Consider the following 24199-nt stretch of genomic DNA (forward strand, 5'->3'; position numbering starts at 1 on the left):
TGTGTCAGAAGTGGGATAGCCAGCTTGATAATGGTGCAAACAATAAATTAACACACAAATGACAATAACTATCATGTTCTGAACAGAAACATCCATGTGTGTGGAACAGAAAACAGCACACTTAACAGAAAACTACACACTACTCAGTCCAGCATGCTGAGAAATGTAGGTGTCTCTACAGTATCTATTCAACATATAAGGCCATAGTTCAAGTACAGACAACATATTGCCAGCTGCAGCTAACATTAAGGCTATCATACATTCAAAAAGAATTCATTTTTTGTGAGCTGATTGTCCACTCTTTTATATTTATTTCTATTTCTTTATCTAGTTGCAAATTAAAAATAGAGTTGCAAAAATTGTAATTTTCACAAAATCATACAACATGACATCTAAGCCCCACTCAGTGCTGTAATGGCCTGGAGTAAAAGTTTCCTTTTGCAGTTGATTTAGAGCCAAATTAATTTATATATTGGGTAATATATAAGTAAAGACTAATATGATATATTTGTCTATCTCTTTTCATAGTCAAATTTCTTTTATAGTGGTGTTGGGTTGAGTCTTTAGCCTCACAAGGCAAAAATCATGATGGATGCTTATGGGACTGCAAAACATCAGCAGCTGCAGTGTGATTGACTGACAGCGCCGCGGACCAATCAACACAGAGTCGATTCCTCCGCAGCCAATCGGATGCGAGTGGGCGGGATCTTGGCATCCGAACAGCTTGTGAAGCTGCTGCTAGCTAGCCTAGCTGTGCTACTGAGCAATGACATGCTTTGATATAGAAATGCTATTCCAACGGGGCACAGCGTCTCATCAGCTAGGCTAGCTTGCTGGAGTGGAAAAATATCTGGCTCCCAGCGAGGTTTCTGGATATCACTTGAGTGACGCTTCCAGACGCTGAATATTTCCAGAAGGAAATAAGAAGAGGTGGCCATCAGCAATCAGGTAAGACACGGTGTGAATCTGAGCTGCCACTGACGGTGAAGCTATCTGATCCAGGCTACCGCAGTAACGTTTCTACCGAGAGCTACAGGCTAGCTCCTGCTATCCTTTGGATTCACCTAGTAACGTTACAAGTCACGTCGGCTAACAGCTAACTGTTAACCCAGACAAAACCAGTCTGTCGCCTTGCCAACATGGCCAACATACGGTTACCCAGCTGGCTAGCGGTTAGTTTGGCTGTAACCGAGACATTTTTGGCCGTTAATGGCATTTTTGGTGGATTTTTCGTAGCCGGGTTATCGTTAGCCAAGTTAGATAGCGTGACACGCTGTCAGGCTTAAGTTACAAGATAAAAGCTCAGATAAAACTGCAGCACAGCCACTGAAGGTGGCTACATTTCATTTCGTGCAGAGCACCACGTTAACGCTTTTTTATCCTGAGACTGAAAATGGAGAGGACGCCTCAGTGGCAGCCACAGTTAACGGATTATCATGCAAACTGCATCCTCTAAGTCACTGCATTCCCTCTTAGTACATGTATGTTACATGTAACGTTAACTAATGCTCAAGTTGAAGTTGTTGTGGAGTGATTGGAGCCAGCTTGGTCATTGTCACGATGGAGGCATTCCCTAAAATTAACTTATGATTCCCTGTACTTGTGTTTAACAGCCTGTTAGCTGTGATTTGACACACATAAATGGGTATTGTAGTCAGTCTATCATCTCTTTCTTGCCTCCCAATATGGCTTTTTGATGATGCATTGGAGTTTCATTAATATTTAATGATATTTAGTAACAATTACACAATAATTTAGCCTATAAAATGTCAGAGAAATACTGAAAAATGTCCATTAGTTTCCCAAAGTCCAAGGTGACAGCTTCACACTGTCCCAAATCCAAATATATTCTGATTACATAATACAAAGCACATAAAAGCCTACCTATTCACACTGGAGAAGCTGCTAAAGACTTATTTGTGTGTCAGTAGACTAATCCCTTTAGCACCAATTCAAAGACAGTAACTAACAACTGCATACGAGTAGGGAAATGTTAACTTCCATCCACCCAGGGAGAGCACTAATAGGTAGGCAAATGTACTGTGTAAGTGAAACCATTTCTGTTTTGGGGCAAGATTTTAGATAATTGCTCCCTCTGCTTATCTCCTAACATTGTTTCTACCTTACACAACCAAAGCCAGACTAAATGTCATGCTTCAGTAGCACAATGGCCGATAAGGCTGTATAATTGTTGGCAAGCTCTTGCGGCTTGTGTTTGTGTGTGGCCCCGCTGCAAAACTTCCAACAGCGCTGTGAAACAATCAGCAGATTAATATGGCTGGAGTGGTTTTATCTGGCAGATATTAATTTGGAGATATGTGGTTAGTTCTGAGTGATTTGAAGGGTTAGCATGTGTGTCTGTCAAAGGTTTTTTTTTTGCAGCTGCTGAATAGTAGTTTCTTTAATTATTGTCACACTGACAGACCTCTTCACAGTCTCTCATTAAGGTCTCAGGGAGGTGAGAGGGGGAGAGAGACATTTGGTCTGCTGTAGCTCTGTTCTCAGTGGGAGTCAGAGGGAGGTTAGGGACAGAAAGATGGTGGAGACCTGATTACCACCATGATTTGCTTGAGGGCTGATGATATTATATTTCTCTGGAGCATAGAGGCCAATTTGTAGGGCATGAAAATGGCTTTCGGGAAGACCCATGGACAACGTTTGCACCCATCAGCTGCCAGGTTGTGAGCTCACGTTTAGAATCGAGGACCCCCCCCCCCCCGAACTTAAGCTTTCACTATTCAGCTATGCATGTTGATATTGCAGTGATGGGGCCCTATTTACTTCATGTCCTATTTATAGCTCCTGTTGACTCAGATACCCTCTAACAGCGCCTTTGTTTGAGTGTTATGACAGTATAATCTTATGGATATGCAGTGATGAGCTCTTTTTCCTGCCACTGCCTCTTTCTCAGTGCTTGCTATGTGCTCCCATTGGCCTCAAGCAGCCAAATCTGTCCTCACAGCCTAGGGGAAAATACCAACTGTGCATTTTCGAGATGGCCAAAAATCTAATGTGGCTGAAAATTTCCCTGGTCAAATGACAAGCATAAAATTCTGATATATTAAGTGGCTTTAGAGCTAAAGTTGAGAAATGGAGGGGGGATTTTTTTTTCCCCGTAATCGTCTCTCTTCTTATCTTCGTAATCTTAGTTATTGCACGTGCTTTCTTCCATTTCCTTATTTTCTCTCATGATTTTGTCTGTTGCTGTCTGACATGTTTTCCTTTGACTGCTCATGCATCTAGGGCTGTTTGAACAGTCGATAACAGAACCAAGGTGTTTTAACCAAGGTCACCTGCTGAAAAAGGAACTTGAAAAAGGGAATGACAAGTGCACTTTTTTATCTAGTTGACCTGATAACATAAAAATCTGTTCAGCTGATGATGCACGCAAAAGCAAAGTCATGAAGCAAAGCAGTTCTAGATGGTGCCATGTCATTCTCCTCACTTCTGTAAAACTTTACAGTCTAGCCTGTGTGCGGTTGAAATATTCAATGTCATTTCTCATTTAGAGTGAGTGATTTGACTTCCTCATGTAGGAGGAAAGAAGTGTGCAGTTTCAGTGGTGTTTTTCTCTATTAGTTCATTATGGTTCAGGGTTTTTCCTTTCAGTGGGTTTGGCAGTGTGAAAATGAGGATGTGTGTACTTGCAACTGCGGCTCTCATTACAGAATTTGTTGTGTATCCGTGACTAAAAAAGCAATGATGTCAAAATGTCTCGTTAGAAGTGTAAATTTCTGTCTTGATGAAAGTATGCTTTGGAAGCGCAGCTGCATTGTCACTGTCATGCACTGAGGCTATGTTTAGTCTGCCCATCTCTAGATATTTTATGTAAATTTGTTGAACCAAAAGTAGGTCTACAGTACAGGTCTGTTTCCATCTAATACAGTGTCCTCTGAAGACTTTCAATCAATGGTCCTGTCATCATTATTGGTGGTCCCATGTAGGACTATCCAGTATATCGATAATATATTGATGTCGTGATATGAGACTAGATATCGCCTTAAATTTTGGATATCGTAATATCGAAAGTGTTGTCTTTTATTGGTTTTAAAGGCTGCATTACAGTAGGGCTGGGCAATATGAAGATCTTATCGTTATCGAGATATCAGACTATATATCGGTCTAGATTTTGGATACCATTGTATCGTGAAATGGCATAAATGGTGTTTTTTCTGGCGTTTTTAAGTAGGGCTGCAACGATTAGTCGACTAATTGATGACTAATTGACTATTAAAATAATATGTGACTATTTTAGTAGCCGACTAATCGATTTGTCATTTTCTATAGAAAAGTACTATAAAAGTACCACAAAATTCTCTTATTTCAGCTTCTTACGTTCAGATATTGGCAGCTTTACACACTCTCCCATGACGGTGAACTAAAACCCTTTGGCGTGAGTACGAAACAAGACATTAGATGACGTAATTTTGGGGTTTGGGAGAGACAGACTGACATTTTTCAACATTTTGACACATTTTTCAATAAAATGATTAGTCGACTAATCAAAGAAATACTCGACAGATTAGTCGACAGTGAAAATAATTGTTAGTTGCAGCCCTATTTTAAAGACTGCTTTACAGCAAAGTGATGTAAATGTATCAACTTCTGTTTGTTTTAATACTTGCCATAACCCACTTAGTTGTTATATCCACATTACTGATGATTATTGATCAAAAATCTCATTGAGTTAATATTTTCTGTCACCATCGCCACAACTTTGTCGCATCAGAGAGGGTATTTGTTAAGAAATATTATGTTCGATTTTATCTCCCAGTCCTAACATTGATGAAGTGCTGTATAGGAGATTTAAAAACATTGAGATATATATTGTGTATTGAGATACAGCCTAAAAATATCGGGATATAATTTCAGTGCACATTGCCCAGTGATACATTACAGTAAAGTGATGTAATTTTCTGAACTTACCAGGCTGATCTACTTGTTCTGTTATTTTCCTTTACCCACTTAATCACTATATCCACATTACTGATAATTATTTGTCAGAAATATTATTGTGTACATATTTTCTGAAAGCATCAATAGTCAACCCTACTCAGTATCGAGGTATTTGGTTAAACATATCATGATATTTGATCTTCTCCATATCGTCCAGCCCTAGTCCCAGGTAAAGAACCATTCAGACCTTCAAACAGTTCTTCATATAAAACACTATTGTCTTTGTTTACCAGAAGTATTTTAAAGCTATGATGATCTTCATTGTACATGTTTATGCTGAATCATATGCTGGCCTTAAGGTGCTTTTAGGGAAACGGAATTCTAAAGCTTGGCAAACACTGCATTTTTACCGAGCCAGAACCTGCAACTTTAATGCTCACTGTGTTTGGTTTTATCCGGTGACAGTCCCAACAAAGTTAATTCAAAGGGGAGAAAGGCAGCATTAATTTTTGCAGTTCTATTTTGAAAGTATAAGAGGAAATATATATATATATATATATATATATATATATATATATATATATGTAGGTACAGATGGCTGGAAGGTGCAGACTGTATGGTCTGTCTGGTCCGCAGCGAAGTTCAGTTTTATCTGACAGAAGTACAGTTTTAGCTACAGTATGTAAAACACTTCTCCAGTAATTAGATCATTTTAAAACAAGCTCAACACCTGTTGTAACAGATTGTTTGGCAGCATGTAGGAAAGTGGATTGTGGAAGTGTTGAAACTGCAAGATAGCTGACCAAAATTTCTGACATGCCAGAAATTGTTGATGGTTGAGGCAGTTAATCAGGCGCCATGACCCCCCTCAAACTGAACGTCAAATGACAAAGTCTGGCAGAAAGTTGGCCTGATTTTGAAATTAGTCAGGGGCGACTAATTGAGAGTTAAAGTCGGGCTTAATCCCTTCACTGTCTGGCCTGTTTAAGATGTTACATATTTGTCATTACAGAAGCAGCTGCAGCAGTGTTGAATTGATTTTAAAGCAACTATGTGATTACAGCATCCTTCAAATAGTTTTGGCAGCACACAGGTTTTTGCTTGTAGAAAAATATGACCATCCAAAAATGTGTTAAGTCGTTGTGGAGCCGCCAGCTGACTCATCTCACTGTCCCCAGGTTTGATCCCTCAGAGGTGTTGATATAATACATTGTCATCTGTTGTCCTTTTCTGACTGTACACATGGTGGCTTAAAGTAAAAAGACACACTCTCAGTTTCATCAAGCTCAGTCCTTCCACTGTTGAAAATGTGTGTAGGTTGTTTCTCAGTCGGGCAGGTGAGGTGAGGATGTCTGTGGAAAATGTTTTTCTTGTCTTCCTCCTATCAGACATCTTGTGGATTTGTGCAGACCCCAGATTTTTTTTTTTTTTTTTTGCTGTGGCATCACCATGCAATCTGGAATGCCTCCCGCTCTCAAGATGCTCATACACAAGTCCCAACACGTGGCCCTCCCCAGACTTGTGTCCTCCCAAGTGGCTTGTTTAGTCCTATTGTGACAGCACCCTGGGGCTCATATTTGCCAGGATGTATGAAGACTAAGAGGAAGCCAGTGTATCCATTTCATCTCTCTGACACAGGCTGTCTGGCATTATTATCTTGCGGTTTACAAATGATCTGCTATTTTGACTGCAACAATAGCGTTTTTCCAGAAGGCTGCAGTTTGCAACGAGGTACACAGCTACAGCACACTGCTTGGCCAGATTTAGATTTTATGTGGATCATCTCTTTTACTGACTCTTAATGCTACTACAAAACCTAACCACAAACAGATTTCTTGCACAGCACTTTTTGATGTTAGGAATCCTCCTGCTTTGTAAACTTGGATTAGTCATCGGGAAATCCCCCGGAGCTCCCAGAGTTGATGAGGTAACCTGAAGGTTTAGTTTGCTGTTGCCTTGATCCCAGATTTCTTGGATGTGGCCGTTGTTGGACCTGGTAGCTATAAGCAAACAGGCCACCCAGAACAACAATTGGCAACTCCAGCAACGAGCAGGGCGTGGATACGGATGTGTAGGCTCTGCTGATGTAGGTGGGGTCTGAGGAAATAGATCCTGTCTGACATAGAGGTATTATGTTTTGGTGTGCGTTTGCTAACAGAGGATGTAGGTGATTTAGTGCTGGTAGGCTGCTGCTAAGGCCAGTTGTAGACATTAAAACTCATTTAGTGTAAATACTGGGAGGTAATAGGTAGATAATGTTAGTCTGGCTTACATTCAATTTATTCCTGCATACCACTGCAGTGGTCTTATTTCTAAATTTAGCTTTTCTACATGTCTCCGACAAGCACTTTGGTTATGTAATTTGTTGTGGTGTGTGATGAGGGTGCTTTGATCAGGCTTTTCGAGGGTGATACAGATCACTGATTTGCTCACTTGTGAAAACCTTTTTTTTTTTTTTTGACAGGCACTCATATGAGAGACACTGTGTTTGTGTCATCTTTTTTTATGTCGAGCTGGTCCCACCATTCCAAAATAAAGGACACAAAAAAAGGACATCTCATCCTGTTTTCCAGCCACAAAAACGACATGTCAGTTCACCAGTGCCATCTCTCTGTGGGCCAGACAGTACCATCCAGCCTCACGCCTTGTGAAGTGGAAAATATGCAGTCGTAATAAACTGGGAAGTGAAAATGGGGAAGTGAAAACTCTTTTCAGCTGTGCATATTTATTTTCCTTATCAGCATCATTATAACTTGTTCTGATTGTCAAAAAATAAATATCGTCTTTTATGACGGGGGTGCAGAATCTGTGAGAATATGTAGGTTTGCTGTAAGGGTTTAAAGTTCAGTACACTTGGAAGAGATTCCTCAAAGCTTTGCACACACTGCTCTTGTCTTCCTAAGTAATTTGTCTGTACAGTATGTCAAAGTGGCCGGCCGTGATTTTGCGTGTGACTTTTCATTTTGTGGCTAAATTGCTTTACACCATATTTCAAACGGTGTCATTTGTGTACACTTCTCACGGATTTGTTTTGAGCATAGAGCGAGCCGTTTGATGTGAAGTTGGCCTCAAATGAAGCTCGAAACTTTTGGTGTTGGTTGTTGCTATGAGAGTAAATCTCTGGCAATTCTCAAAGGACATGAGCCCCGGTCTATTTTAGGCCATTCCCAACTGCAGAGGGTGATCCCGAGGGGTGGATAACCAACTGCTTTCACACAGTCATGAGCCGATATGCTTAGCCCAAAACACTAGAGGCCCCTCTGTCCTCAATTAAGTTTTAATTTGATAGTGGAACAGTAATGGGGAACATCATATTTTCTCCCAGCAGCACCGGTGTTTAAGTTTAAAGTGGTGCTGCATTTGGTCCCTCATCCCTTAATTGAGATACATTACATGCATCAATGCAAAGCAAAGATAAGTTATCTGAACTCATCTCCACTCAGAGGTCAAGCCTGCACTCTGTCAGATTGCATCACTTTCCCATCATCCGGTCACCCTTGTGTCCACACTTCCTGTCTCACAGCTGGCCTGCCAAGTCTCCCATGACCCTTTGCTGCTGTGCTTCTGTTTTGTTTTGAGAGAATCTAGGACAACTGGGACGAGATGCAGTCTCATGGGTTTTAGTCGCAGTGGTTCGATGTGGGGGAAAAAAGAAAAGCACAAGCACGTATTCATCGGTCCGCCGCCGTCCTGCGCTCTCCGATTGTGAAGCCAGACCTGCCCCGTGGCCAAACTGTGAGTTTTGGTGTAAGTTGGAGGAAGTGCAGCAATGCCAGAGGGGCTGAGTGAGCAGTGAGCATACAGAGCACATTCCAGAAGGCAGCAGAGGCTGTGATTTTAGCAGGCTGTCACAGGGATTAGGTTACTCTGTCTGCCTCTGTGAGCTCATGCTGTTGCTGTCTCAGTGCCTCAGCAGTCCTGTCGAGCAGTGGCACTATTTGCTCCCGCAGAGAAGAGAGGCAACGATCCATAATTGTTCTCTTAGGCTTGTTTAGATCATACAGTATCCAGCTGTTGTGACATCATTTTCACAAAGTGGTGTCAGCCTGGCAGATAAAGTCAGAGCCACTCACACTAATGCTACTCCAGTTCTTTACTTCTTATGCATATCTCTAGTATCCCCATATCATGCATTACCACACAGGCCACTGGGTGTGCTCTCTGACTAGATGTCACTTGTGTTTTTTTCCCCCACAGAGACACAAGGGGTTGTGGCAGCAGCTGTAGACTGCAGGATGTGGTCGACTCATGTCAGTGTTGTTTCATAGTAACATCGCAAAGTTGCACACTGCATCTCTATCACACCGCTGATATGCAGTTGTTGTGGCTTGTGGCTTACAGTGTTTAGTGTGTTGTCACAGCCTCTTTAATTTTATTGACTAACAAATAGGTATTTTCTTAAAATCTAATAAGTAATCACTGCTGTGCCTTTGTAACTATTGAAGATAGCTGTCCCAGATTTGGGTAAGTTCTCCTTTGCTGATGGGAAACAGTTGTGACCAGTGTTAGCACTCTTGAGAACATGAGTGGATAACTGATAGCAACACTGGGTGACCTGTCACTGCCCCACAGCTGCTGCTGTGGCAGAGATAAGATGGGCCCTCCGTATCAGCTTGGTATTTAGTAGTTAACAGTACAGTTTATTTGCATGGCACAAGTAGGTTTTAGTGTAATTTGTAAACTTATTCTGTCATGGAGTTCAATCTAGTATTGTTGCCTGTGACTTCTTTGTTGTAGTTGTAGTTTGTTGTGGCTCCCTTAGTTCATACACATGTTGAACGATGACAATAAAGGTCTTTCTTCTTCTTCTTCTTCTTCTTCTAGTTGTTTTAGCATGGAGTTGTTTTGTAGGTAAAATACTAAATAGGACTCAAACAATGGCCAACATTTCAAATAATGAGGTAAACATTTGTAGTAAGTAATCCCTGCGAGCAAATACCTTCAGACAGTTCTGGATACTGTGTTTCAACATTTTTTGTCTACTTTTGAGACAAGCTGACATCAGTTCTTGACAAATTTATTTGTAAGGTCATCTGCTTCAGGCACGCTTCTTCAGGTATTTACATTACGCAGCCTATATTGCTACTTGTAGCTACATGCTAACGTCTGGGAAACATAATCTTGGTTGCCGATGTTGTTAATTTCTCCCTGATTTTGCATTATATTTCTACTGGAACATGTCTGGTTGTGAAGATTTGGGGTTTTGAAGCTTTTATTGGTGATGTTACGCAAAAGGAAGTGCCGCTACACTCTGTTACAGTTATTACCCGACTGAGGTGATCATGGTGCAGAGACGCCTAGACATGGTAGACCCTGAAACACTGACCAGTCAGAGCAGACTAGGCTTCTTTGAGATGGGGCCTCAAAGAGACAGGTGCTAAAATAGAGCGTCCCAGACAGAGGGTGAATACTGGTGTTCCAGCACAGAGAGTACGAGGGAAATAAAGTGTTTTCGAACTAGGTATATTCCTGGCGATTAATTTCCCTGTCAACTAAACGGAAATTTTGATTAAGACGAGTCGACTTGTCTAAAAGACAAGGAAAACACTCAGAAAACATGTTAAGTATTTGAAACATTATCCCAAAAAATATTGTGTGCATTAATAGCCCTTTGAAGCCTTTAATCATAATGTCGCACAACCATGTTGGATTTTAAATGCTGCTAAAGTACAAGACATTGAACCTTGCAGATTATCTGACAAAAATGATAGCAGTTCACTTTAAAGTTAATGAAACATCATGTAATTTATAATAAAATTTCAGCTGGAATGAGAGGCATTTTGCGCCGTGCAGTATGAATGCAAACCCACACATCATCTGACAACAACTCACTTAAACTGCGCTGGTTTTGCGAGAAGACATCTCTCCAATTTCCCACTATGCTGTTTTAAAGCTCCAGTCTACTCGAGCATTGCCGTGGGGAGGGGGACTGCTGTCTGACGGCTCTGTAGACCCCACTAGTGGTGGGAGGCTGCGTGACAGTTAAGTTGCCTTGTACATGAATAAAACACTAATTGGTTTAACCGACTAATATTTCTGGTGCCGACTAGCGAGGGGGTGACTAATTGCGCGCATCCCTATTTCGAACATTAAAGCATGTAAACATGTTTGCGTAGAAACCCCAAATACAAGTAAATGAGCATAGAAGGTCCATTTAAACAAAAAATAAATCACGATTTTGATTAACATTTTTAAAGCAGAATATGCTAAACATACGACATTGGTCACAAATGTGAGGGCTTGCTGTTTTTCCCTGATTTATATAATTGTAAATAAAATATTTGATGTTTTGGATTCTTGAGTGACAAATTAAGCATTTTGAAGAGGTCAGTTTGGGTGTTTGTCATAGTTTTCTGACAATATACTTGCAGTCCCTATCAAATATACTGCTATTAAGTTGCCCAACTTCTGTGTTCCCCCTCCATAGTTAAGTAGGTGGGCTACTCATTTGCTGTGTTATGGGAGCTGTAATGAAGTCAGCTACTGTTAAGGTAACATTAATGCAAATTGAATACATTCTGCTGCCGCGGCTTCAAACTGCTTTGAACCACTGTTCATTATTTTTAAGGAGCGACAGGAAATGCAACTTTACATAGTGAAAAACAAAATATCAGTAGGGACATTCTTTTAGCGCCCTTCTGTCAGCACATCCGTTTATCATACTGCGAGGGAGGGATAGCAGAAGAAGACGTATCCACAGTTAGCTGGGAAAACCCTGCAGTTACCACTGGCCACCAGATTTGACCACCTGTCTACCATTCCATGTGGTCGCCCTTGTTGACAACCACAGAGCTCGTGCGTACAGATCCTTTTGTTTTTTTGGCTTCATGTCTAGCACCCAAGTTATTTTCAGTGTTGGTCTTGCTCGTTCAAAACATCTATACAACCAGTTACTCATTATAAAGGTCATATGCTATTTGACGGTGAGCTGTGTGATTCATTACATCATTTGGCCTACATTTGGGGCAGTCTTTTCCAGATTCCCAAATCAACTCTTTACCTTGGATTTTTGGATAACTCTCCTTCTTCTGCATGATGTGCTGTAAAAATCTGCTCAATCAGTTGCAGATGCTGTTGTCAGTAATCAAATTGACCTTATGGCAGAAAGACAGTCCCACACTTGTTGCATCTTAGGTCCTGCAATGATCTGTGTCTGTGATCACAAAACAGGATAAGATGCTGTTTTTTTAAGAGAAGTATGGAAGTTGAAACAAATGGATGAAAACTTTGGTCGGACTTGCTGAGCTTTGCTTTTATTTATGTGCACTGTGGGTTTGGTGATGGATTGGTACCTGGTAATTGTGCCAGACAGCAGGGTAAACGGAGATCCACTGTGGATATGACACCATTTGAGCAGTTTGACCTGTCTGACCTCACGTTTAGTGCTCTGGAGTGGCGAGTGGCCTGGGCTCAGCCTGCAGCTGCACGATTAGCTCAGAGCATCTGTCGCCCAACTTTTTGATCCACCCTCACATCTGCACTATCGTAAGTCATTGCGGTGTCAGTGTGCACTTAGTGCACCGCCACCCTAGACGTGGGGGGTGACGGCAGTTAAAAGGAGTGAGACTGGGATGCAGTGTGCTTTGTGAAAATGGGAGATAGCTGGGAAAGGGGTTTGTCCCACATTGATGAGTCTTTCATGCATTGGCAGGGAGAGTAGAAAGTGTGGGGAAAAAGATAGTAAGGGAGGGACATTGTAAATGGAGAAGGAGCACATATACACACTTGTCAGCCTCTTTGGCAGACAGTTATCCAGCCCAGCCCAGGGAGTGGAGAGATTGTTGCCTTTGTCTTGGTGAAAGAGGCAGCACTCGAGGAGAGTAAATCAGCTCTTTGTTTTTGTGTGCCGCTCCCTAACATTTCTCCCAGTGTTCATTAATTTAATTAGACATGGAAAAGGAGCAGGCAATAACATGCCATGAGATAAAACCCACAGTGTACACCCAAATGTTTTTTGGTAAGGGAAGTCAACAACATACCCCATGGGGGGGAAACAGACCACAGGTGTCCCCTTTTAAAACTGGTTATATGAAATGTGGAGACACTTTGGGATCTTTAAATGACACAGCCACCCTTCATCTAATGAAGAGGGGGAAATGAGATGTGGTGCTAGGGTTGGGTACTGTACACATTTGAACTAACAGTTTTCAGTACTTTACTCTCTCTGTAACAGCAAATTTAATTTCAGTTGTAAAAAATACATCCAAACTTTTCAATTCAAACATTTTTTTTTTAAATTTATGTAAGATACTTGGTTGTGTGGCCTCTTACTAAGCAGTAATGCAGTGTATATGTCTAGGCCTTTTATTGTGGAAGCTAATAACAGAGGGAGTGAAGCTGTAATGTGCTGCTGTTGACGGCGTTGGAGGCAATGAAGAGTTTGCAGCCATGGTTCAGACTACGGAGCTACCATATTATTATTTTATTACCTTCATGAGTACAGTGTAGGCGAAACTCATAACTCTGCTCGGCTGCATTTATTCAGAGCATTTTACAAACCACACAGAATAAAAGCCCTCCCTCTCCCCTCTCAAACCCGTCCCCACAACTTTCAGCATGTCACTGTCTGTCACCAGCCCGTATGATGCATTCACATGCTCCGTGGATGGCCCCGTTACTCAAGTTGTGAAGTCATTTTTCTCTGGCTCTGGTGTGTTCATGAGCTTCTAAGTCGTAATGTGGAAACAACACGGACGCTACAAGGAAGATGTGTCGTATTTTATTGCTCAGAGCATTTAATGTCCCAGTGGAGATTTATGTTGCTATCCTAGTATGGTCAAACAGTTTATATTACAAAGGAATTTATTTCCCAGATTTGTTGCTGCACCAGTCGCCTACATTCCCTAAAACCACTGAAATATTGCTTTACCTTTTCTTACTAATCAAGGTCACTCTATGTGAACAGCAACTCACAGTAACAACCTAACACCATGTTACAAATTACATGTAAACAAAATTTAATATGCAGTAGGTCAGTTAACATCAACCAGACAAGTACTTTTGTTTGCCATGTTTCTGCGTAATACGATCAACTCCGCAAGTCATGCACCCAAAGTTTTGCAGACTTTCCTAGTTGGTGTTTTAACTTGAGGGGGGTGTGGAAGTGATTTTTCACAATGGGGAACTAATATTTCCAATTATTCCGACACCACATAATACAGGGATAGCTTGAGAACGCTGCCATGTGTGTCTCTGAGCGAGTGTTGTCTGCGTTGAGTTTCGAGAAGTGTACACAACACTTGGGACAACTTTCAGCTCACTATTGTCCTGACTCACTGTGACTTGAATAAGCAGCAGAGATTTTGTCGTCTCATCTCTCTCTTTCTCTCTATGCTCTAAATAATTCTTGCGACAAGATGGGCTCTCAGACAGTTACTGAAATGTGGCACCGATTGATTTAATGTGAATCGGAACTCAGAAGTACCAGTGTAATTCAGTAAGTACCCTTGAAAGTACAGAGTTCGGCACCCCTATTTGGCACTGTCATCCACTGTGTTGTTTTCTTAAATGATGAACCATCTGATCAGCATCTTGACTTTTTCTCTAGAAAAGCATAAGTAAAGCTCTTCTCAGTTCTCAGCCTATGGTTATTTAGCCTACTGTTTATTTTACTCCCCTTGGCTAATCATGCTCAGAGTTAGCTTGGCTCCGTGTGTTTGCCTAAGATCAGGTTCTGGTCCTATCTCAAGGCCAGCTGCAGCTGAAACCAAGACACTTCTGCTTCAAATAAAAACCAAGTGCCCTCGATCAATGAGGTCAGTGTCTGGTCCCTGAAGTCAGTCGGGGGGGGGGGGGAAGGTGAAACTCCATCCACTCCCATGACATCAGAGCAGCCAAGCAGCCACTTCAATGGTGCCTCACTCCTCCAGTGCTGCTGTATTAACCTTAGCATAGATGTGCCGATGGCTACATGGGTCATAAGACCGGCTGTTGTGAATGTGCTCATTGTTGAACACAAACAAGTTTTGATTGTGTATTAGAGTACTCCCAAATCATAATTTTAAAATGCCCAAGGGAACTTGAAAGCTCTTGTGATAAGCGACATTGCAAACAATGGAGCCATGCTTGTAATGCGGTTCACATAATCACAGCATTTGCATAGGCTGCACACGTAGGAATATTTATTGGCCTGGGCTAAATTTAAAGCAATATCCTACATCATTAGTGCTCAGTGAGAGCTTCACTCTCTGACGTAGCCACACCGCTGACGCACAGTGCCCCTCTTCTTCACTTCCCTATTACAGTAATCTTTGCTATCGTCCTGGCTCTCAGGTTCATGCTTGATGCCGAACACAATAGACAATAGTTGGACTGCTTCTGAGAGGAAATCATCCCCTCTGTAAATTTATAAAGAATGTGGATACTCAGAGATTGGCTCTATACTCTTTGGCAGCTGTTAGTGTTGAAGACTGAAAAGAATAGTCATTTATATCTGTTATTTCAAGAGTACAATTGGTCTGGGGAAATTATGCCTGAGGAGACTAAACTGTGGAAATGGTAGCTGGCATTTCTTCAGGAGTCAGGCCTAGCTGTAGGATATTTGGATAACACATATGCAGAAATAAACGCTATATGGACTGCGGTTAAGTCACTTTAACAGAGTTACAGATACAAGGTTTTGAATATTATTAAAGAAATCTGTGGGCAGATTTTGAGAAGAGTCTATTTTTAATTCTCCTGCACTTTCTGTTTTTTTTTCCTAGGTCTACAGAGAAGTATCAGAGCCCTTGAAGTTCTCAGCTTTGATGCAGTACAGGTACAGCTATCTATATCCAAACACAGTTTCTAAATTTACTTTTGGTGTGTCTCTTAGCGTAGCATTGTGTCTGGAGCAGACGGCACAGTTGGAGAATAGAATGTGTATGAAGGCTGGGCAGATAGAGATACATACTCTTGATAATTTGAAGGGGAGTTCTGTGAAAATTAGGTTTAGCAAATTTCCTAGTAATGGTTTCCGCATTAACTATATGTCAACTTGTCATAATTGCACAACAAGAACAAGAAAAAAAAGTCAGCATTGCTCACCATCTCTGCTTACCAGCTTCCTGTGGGCAAACCCTGTGTTGTTTTACTAAAAGAGAAACTGTGCCATTTGTGTTCATCGTCATCATTCTGGTGGTAGAAATTGAGGTAACTTTATCACTGCTGCTACTGCTGCTCATAACCTCATCACTGACCCAGATTCTACTGTATAATAGAAGTAGTTTGTTGATTAGGTAATTAAAATGTTCTGTAATGTAGAACATTCATTCTAGCTCCTGTACTCTGACTCACAGCATGTAGCATTGGCTGACTATTTCAGAGTGCCCTCCACTATCTTTGTTACCATTTTCAAAATCCCTGTCACTATATGAAACAGGCCGATCTTCACACTTTATTTTAGCACTGTGTCAAACAACGACAATCTCCGAGCTTGCATTTAACACACTAAAACATCTTTTAATGTTTTATGTGGTGTTTTCTTTTACTTGGATAAGGACGTTTTAATGCTAAGGTTCACCTCCCCACGTGTAAATGTTCCACCAAAACAAGTTCCCTCCTGACACTATTTTGCAAGAGCACTGTTGCTGCTTCCTGGGCTTAGAGCTGCCCAAGACGATTGTGATTGGTTTAAAGAAATAGTGTGAGTGTAAGTGCATTGGTGTTTGTGGCATGTCTGTTGCAGTAGATGTCTTGTGGTATATGTACTGTGGTATTTGTAGGGCTGCCCCTGACTAAGAATTTTCTTAGTCAACCAACACTGACCGCTGTGTGCTGAAATACTCAGATGAAAAATTATATAAGGACAGGAAGAGACCTCTTAATGTTTTTTTATATATATATATATATATATATATATACAGCTTTTAGTCACATTTCTTGTAACACTGAGTTGGGCTGTACCAGACTCAGAATTATGTCGGTTGCATTTGGTTGCTCAAAACAAATATCCAACTATTTGCTCCTTTTCTTCCATATAGAGTTTGAGAGTTTGAACAGAGCTCAGCAGAATATTCAGGGTAGGGCTGCCCCCGACGAAGAATTTTCCTAGTCGACCAGTAGTCGTCATTTAGGGCCATTAGTCGATTAGTCGCCTGCATGTTTACGATGTTAATTTCATTATAATATGATATATTTTGGGCGAGGCAACACAATGGTTTGAGTTGAAGGTGTGAGAAAGAATAGTATCAGTAACATTGTTAACACTGTGCTACATTACACAGAAATACAAAACCGTACTAATGAACCTTCATTAATATAGGCCTATATTTTATCTACAAGTGCACGTCACACACTGAGAGAGCCGCCTGTTGATGACGCTGTCGGCAAAGCAGTAATGATTGTGCTAAGTGGCTAATGGGCATGTAGCTACTTCCATGTTTCAGATGATACGTCATGTTTGTAGTCGACCAATGAAGATGAGTTTACATATCACCTTGGGTTCGTCCTTCACCTTCTCAAAATGATCCCACACTTTGGATTTCCTGCCCGACATGTTATTAACTAGCCTGTGGAATAACCGCAGGTACCAGCCCTGGAAATTAGGGGCCGTACACATGCTGCGTCTTTAACCGTCTGGAAAACGTGAGGTCGGGTGCTAAGCAACCTTAACAAGCGCTGTATAGCCTATTTACCTGAAATCCTGAGCGCAGAGCTGATCTTCTTCCAGGCGTTGAACCAGGCAGACCAATGACATTTTGTCGACTAATAACTTTTCTGGTCGACTAACATTTGGTCGACTATCAAGGGGGCAGGCCTTGGTGTGTGGATTGTGGTATATGTTTTTTTGTGCCTTCCATGTTTATAGTGTATTGTGGTTTTATGATGTCTAAAACTCTACGTGTTTAATTTCATGTTAGGTTTTCTATATGTAAAAGCCCAACTAGGGATAAGAGTTGGAAAGTAGCAATAGCTGTAAACTTTATGTGCAGCACATCAGTCTCATACTCTGCATTGTCCCTATCAAGTGAAATAAAGAAAGGAAAAAATACCAACAACCAGGAGCGTTTTTTCCCTTGGTTTGGAATTACGATGGGTTCAGCCAGACCTCTCCCAAAAATGAAGCGTGGACATAGGTTTGGCTATACGAGACAAAGCCAATCTGACATCCATTTCTTTTCCTCTGTCCTCTCCTTTCTCTTTCCTCCAGTGTACCGAGTGCAAGATGACGGAAGAGGTGATTGTCATCGCCAAGTTCGACTACATGGCCCAGCAGGACCAGGAGCTGGACATCAAGAAAAACGAGCGCCTCTGGCTCCTCGACGACTCCAAGTCCTGGTGGAGGGTTAGAAATGCCACCAACAAAACAGGCTTTGTGCCGTCCAACTACGTGGAGAGGAAAAACAGTGCCAGGAAAGCTTCTATTGTCAAGAATCTCAAAGACACACTTGGTAAAACAAATCAATCATGGTTTCTTCAGTGTGCAAGTGTTGAATGATAGTTTGATAAGCACCGGCCAGAACTCATGTTGAAGATTACACTTTCCAAAAGTCTGTTTATTTTAATTCGAGGAGCTCTCAAGATGCCAGTTAACCTGTATTTGTACTCTCTGTCTTCTTATACTCATGACACCTTTTTGATTGAGACTGCTCTATGTTTCACACAGTTGGTAATTGTTGTTCAGCCTATATGGAGTCAACATGAGATATCTAGGCCAGCGCCACCTCAAGTTTTGTATTTGACCACATGGTTGTGGTATCTCGTTAACTCTGTAACACCCTCCACAGGAAGATGGTCTCAGGCTGATGTCTGATTGGTGGAAATGCAGACAGCTACTTTCTTCTCACAGTGCAATTAGACTGAGGCTTTAGTTTCTGATACAGGTGTCTGCAGTGTAGTGTCTAATGCAACGTGGCGTTTTTCCATTTTACCTTGAAGCATCCACACAGGTAAGGCAGCAGTATATTCTTTGATTTCAGAGGTTGTTTGGAGGTTAAATCTAGATACAAACAAATTAGGAGATTTAGTTTCTGTGGCACACAAATGAAATGCTTTTGATTTATGTTGACAAATCTAATATCTCCTGCGCTTTTATTACGACCAGTATTGATGCGGCACAGGTGTTGTCTACTCTGTCAACACTGCAGCAATATTTCTGGGCACTGCCATTTGCCAAGGGCCTTGTACTGCCAGAAGCACGCCAAATGTAACTGTGTGTGTGAGCCAAGGTTACCATTTGTCTTAGCTTAATTCTCCTTGATGACAGACAGTCATGATAATTTGGGATACACACTCTGACTGTTAGCATCCAGTATGGAACACAGCCAGATGACCTGGTATTTGTTTTGCCTGTGATTTTGCGTTTTGATCATTTCCCCTGCGTGTGTGTGTGTCTTTAGTTTCTATTGCTTTTCAGACTCTAATCTCCAACGTGTTCGGCTCTGCGGGGCGTCATTGTCTCAGTTAATAGCATGATGGGATAACAATGTTCGTTGGTGTACTTCAGCCATGTTTGTTTGGGAATTAGATAAAGTTAAAGTTTGAACACCAGCATTTGCCACTGAGACTTAAAGGCACACTCAAAAATAACTGCACACTATTGACAGTAAAATGTGGTTTTGTTGTGATATTAACACAGTACTTTGTAGTGTAATGTACTTCATTCTAATTTTTGTGAAGCTCAACACCGCAGCTGGGTCCTGTAGTTTATGGCCCCATTTGACAAATACATAACATCAAACCACACTTGTGAGACTGACAAAAGAGGTAGCCTTATCTCTTTTGCTTTTTGATGTGGCGATGATGACTTTCCCCTGCGTAGGGTGACCTCCTGCGAGGAAGCCCTGGGCCTCAAAGTAGTTTTTCCCTGCACAGAGGTACTGAAAGAATGGGGGTGTTCTGGGTTCTTCTAACCAGAAGTGTGTCATCGTTTTGTAAGCGTATCACACAATGCAGTGTTTGCGAAACACTTATCTGTTGGACATGTGAACTGTGTCTTCCTGTTAGCTGCACAGTGTGTGTGTGCGTGTGTGTGTGTTTTTATACGTAGTGTTGTGGTGAGAGGAGACTGCTGATGTCCGGGCAGAGCTGTGTGCTGAAATACTCAGATGAAAAATTATATAAGGACAGGAAGAGACCTCAACGTTTTTTTTATATTTACAGCTTTTAGTCATGTTTCTTATAACACTGACTCGGGCTGTACCATACTCACACACAGTTATGTCAGTTGAATTGCATTTGGTTGCTCAATAGGAATATTCGACTATTCGCTCCTTTTCTTCCATATAGAGTTTGAGAGTTTGAACAGATCAGCAGAATATTCAGGGTAGGGCTGCCCCTGACTAAGAATTTTCCTAGTCGACCAGTAGTCGTCATTTAGGGCCATTAGTCGACTAGTCGCCCACATGTTTACAATATTAATGTAATTATTAAATTATATATTCTGAGCGGGGCAACACAATGGTTTGAGTTGAAGGTGTGAGACAGAATAGTATCAGTAACATTGTTAACACTGTGCTACATTACAGAGAAATACAAAACCGTACTAATGAACCTCCATTAATATAGGCCTATATTTGATCTACAAGTGCACGTCACACACATTAATATAGGCCTATATTTGATCTACAAGTGCACGTCACACACTGAGGTGTCGGCAAAGCAGTAATGATTGTGCTAAGTGGCTAATGGGCATGTAGCTACTTCCATGTTTCAGATGATACGTCATGTTTGTAGTCGACCAATGAAGATGAGTTTACAGATCACCTTGGGTTCGTCCTTCACCTTCTCACAGGGTTCCTACGCAAGTATGGAAAGTATGGAAATAAATTTGATCAATTTCCAGGTATTAAAAAGTATGGAAAATGAAAAATAAAGTTTCCAGACTATTACCACTGTTCTAAAATACTGTTTTCTAAAATAGAAAATTAGGTATTTCCAAAAGTAATTTAATCAATCCGCATCGTGTTTTATGCCGGGCCAAGCACAGTTTGTGTGAGAGCAAACGTCTCAGAAAACATACCGCCCCTTTTACCTGATTGACAAGTGGTATGTCCAGTCCGCTGCCCAATGACCCTCCTCCAGCCCCCCAGGTATCAAGTTTCACTCCAACACTGCACCTTCGACAAGAAGACGAGTTTCACGTGGTTCACAATGGGTAGATGCAAATTTTTGGATGGATGGCTTGACAATGCCGTATTTAAATACTGGTTTGCCAAGGATTCCCAATTCACACACAGAGCTAGATGCAAGCTTTGTGTGAAATCGGTTGACATCGCCAACATGGGGGAGAAGGCGATTCTGAGCCACATGAAAGGAAAAAACACTGACGTCTCGTTACTGCATCGCTTGCACCCAGAGTCCCAACCTTTTTGCCTCAGCCCAGACATTGAACTTACCTGAGTTTTTATTTGCATTCCATTATGGTACTTGGCTACAATCGCCTATTAAGAATAATTAAATATGATGTGAAATATGATACACTGTTATATTTACTCAGATGCTGCATATTCTCTGAAAAAAACAAAAAAACAAAAAAAAAAACGCCGAGAAGTCTGGAAATTAGGGTATGGAAAAGTATGGAATTTTGAAATTCCAAATGTGTAGGAACCCTGTTCTCAAAATGATCCCACACTTTGGATTTCCTGCCTGACATGTTATTAACTAGCCTGTGGAATAACCGCAGGTACCAGCCCTGTAAATTAACTCCTGTCTGACTGCTAAGCATGGCCACTTCCTGTTCCTGTCCTTTCAAATTTAAATTCCTACATGGTCCAGTCATATAGGTTTTGATTTATTTTGACAAGGCGCAGCTCCCAATAGAGTTTCACGTTGTTGTTGGTTTTTTTTGTTGTGTTTTTTCTCTGCGACTAAGCGACCAATGAAATCTTGCAGACTAATGACCTTTCCAGTTGGCTAACATTTGGTCGACTATTAAGGGGCAGCCCTGATTCAGTGCGATAGTGACGTTCACACAGTGTAGTAAACAAGCCAAGTTAGCCCTCTGCACCAATGCATGCTAACTATGCTAACGATGGATCAGAAATGGGGGAGTAACATTTCTTTAATGACACTAGATACCAAACACAAATCTGTTTTTCTCAAATAGTGTGTAGATTTATTTATGTATGGATTTGTGTACATTGTTGGGTAGGGGTATGTTTTGTCACGCACCACAGCCATCAACCTCGCAACAACTCTCCACCTGTCACTATGTCCATTGATCAAATAACACTCAGGTGAACAGCTGCACCACACACACACACACACACACACACACACACACACACACATAAACCCAATAAAACACGGACTAATGTAAAACACGAGTTAAGGTGAAACCGAGCCTCGTTAAACACTCATACAATCATAGAAAGCTTGTAAATACTTCACCTTCATTTGTCTTTTTTATGATCTATAAGTAGATTTAAGACGTTTTTTAACTGGTAGATTATGGGTGGTTGTGTTTTTCTTGTGCATGAGTGGGAGAAGAAGAAGAGAAGCAGCCGGATGACAACACTTTCATATGTTATGTGGGAGGAAAATGTATCTGTCTTTTTTCTTCTTCTTCTTTTTTAAACAAGCCAGTTGCTGGGTGTGGAGTGGTGTCATCATTTGAAAGAATGTGTGAGGGTATGATCCGTCTGCAGATGGTTGTGTTTTGGAGCGTGTGTGTGTGTGTGTGTGTGTGTGTTTGTAGACTCATGTTTCCTGGGTTTGTTGTAAAGTTATGAGTGTGTCTCCTGCAAACAACTGCAGTCATGTGACACTGAGCACTCAGTGACTCACTCAGCCGTCGCAGCGTCCCCTCGGATCCTCTCTCAATATATTTTTCAGATCACCACCCTGTTAGAAAAACCAATCGGCGCCTCAAGGTTGATAAAATAGCCCCTCCACTTTCCCTGTATCTCCCTTCTTTCATCTCTTTTTCTTTCTCTGAGTGTGAGCTTCAATCCCCCTCCCCCCCTCCCTCCCTCCCTCCCTCCCTCCCTACTTCTTCCCCTTTCCATGAGGCCTCTGTACTCTGCCTTCCAGAGCTGGACCAGAGGCCTCTCTTTCCCGCACTCTCATTGGCTAAACCTGACCACATGCTCACAGAGTGGGCTGCCCTGCTCCGCTATCCGCCCAGCTCTCTGGGTGTTCACATGGAATAACTCTACAGCTGCAGTGGGAAGAGAGCAGGGGCCGGGAGAGAGACAGAGAGAGGGAGAGACAGCGAGCCCAAAATGGACATGGCTAACCTATTCAAACATTTCTTTCGTGAGTTTTTTTTAACTTTCTTCGTCTTCTGTTCTCCTGTAGCTCCTTGTTTGTGTTTTTTTTTTTTTACAAGCTGCAGAGCTTTTGTTTCAAGTTTGAGCAGCTCTTTTTTCTCTCTCTGACTGTGCAGGAGCGGCTGTCAGTGTTTTTTTTTCTCCCCTCTTTCATCTTCCCTTTCTGATTTTTCACTTTGGTTGTAAAGTTGGTTTCAGCTTCAGGTTAGCCAAATGAATGTGTCATATTTAGAGCGGGCGGAAACTGATTTCTGTGCTAACATGTTGTGCTGGCAGAGAGAGGGAGATGAGGGTGTCTTAACAGCTTTTTGAGGCTGTGTCTGTGTGAGCGGCTGCAAAGACTGGGTGGATATGCCTTTCAGAAGCCTTTTGCTGAGCCGAAGCCTGTAATTGCCTCAGCGATCCCTCTCTGTCTCTTTCTTTTAAACACACACACACACACACACACACACACACACACACACACACACACAAACAAAGTAATCCTACTCCATTTTTTCTAGCATTTGTCCTAGTGAGTGGGCTGCAACTCAGTGGATTACATTATCATGCTTGAAGACCCCCTCTCCACCCTGTTTAGAAGTATCTCAAGACATAGCCAAAGTCTGTTTTCTTTTATGCTACCCTCAGGGCGAGCTCGCTCATTCTGGGAGGGTCCCCCCCTCTCCACTCCATCCCTCCACCCCACCGCCAGTCATGAGCTACAGTTGAAGGGACGCGGGGTGCTCATGTAGAACACTGTAGTCATTGTACTGAGAGGAGGAAGGGGTCTCTGCTGATTGATGGGACCCGGGCTCCCATCTCCCTCACCTCGCTCGGTTATCAGAGGAATGTCATTGCTCCGGCAGCTCCGTGGGCCGCAGATACTTTACAGCCACGCTGACACACTTTTTCAAAAGGCCCTGGCGCACACCCATGCTGTAATCTCACCTTGTAACTGTTGAGTGGTATCTCCTGTCTCTGCCTATCTACCCTACTTGTGTGTGCATGTGTGTGTGTGTCCAGTGCTTGTAAAGAATCCAGAGAGTGCAAAAGGGCTGAGAAGAACATCGAGATGAGCTAACAAACGTTTTGCTTGTGTAAACTGAGAGCTGTTAGTCTCCTCTCTCTCT

At 41.8% G+C, this 24199-nt stretch overlaps 1 protein-coding gene across 3 annotated transcripts in view; it reads left to right on the forward strand.

Moving 5' to 3' along the window:
- Window positions 1-737: 737 nt before the first annotated feature.
- Window positions 738-24199, forward strand: part of nck1b (NCK adaptor protein 1b) — a 37088-nt gene continuing 13626 nt past the window's right edge. The window contains exons 1-3 of one of the 3 annotated variants that reach the window (XM_050056175.1): window positions 739-948; window positions 15600-15652; window positions 18026-18266. In XM_050056175.1, the coding sequence (XP_049912132.1) occupies window positions 18041-18266 (226 nt within the window). In that variant the 5' untranslated portion in view covers window positions 739-948; window positions 15600-15652; window positions 18026-18040. Of the gene's footprint in view, window positions 949-15599; window positions 15653-18025; window positions 18267-22939; window positions 23074-24199 lie in introns of those variants that run through there. The other 2 variants (XM_050056176.1, XM_050056177.1) reach the window with 2 other exon arrangements.

This window comes from Epinephelus moara, chromosome 11 (genome assembly GCF_006386435.1).
Source record: "Epinephelus moara isolate mb chromosome 11, YSFRI_EMoa_1.0, whole genome shotgun sequence".
Classification (NCBI taxonomy): Eukaryota; Metazoa; Chordata; class Actinopteri; order Perciformes; family Serranidae; genus Epinephelus; species Epinephelus moara.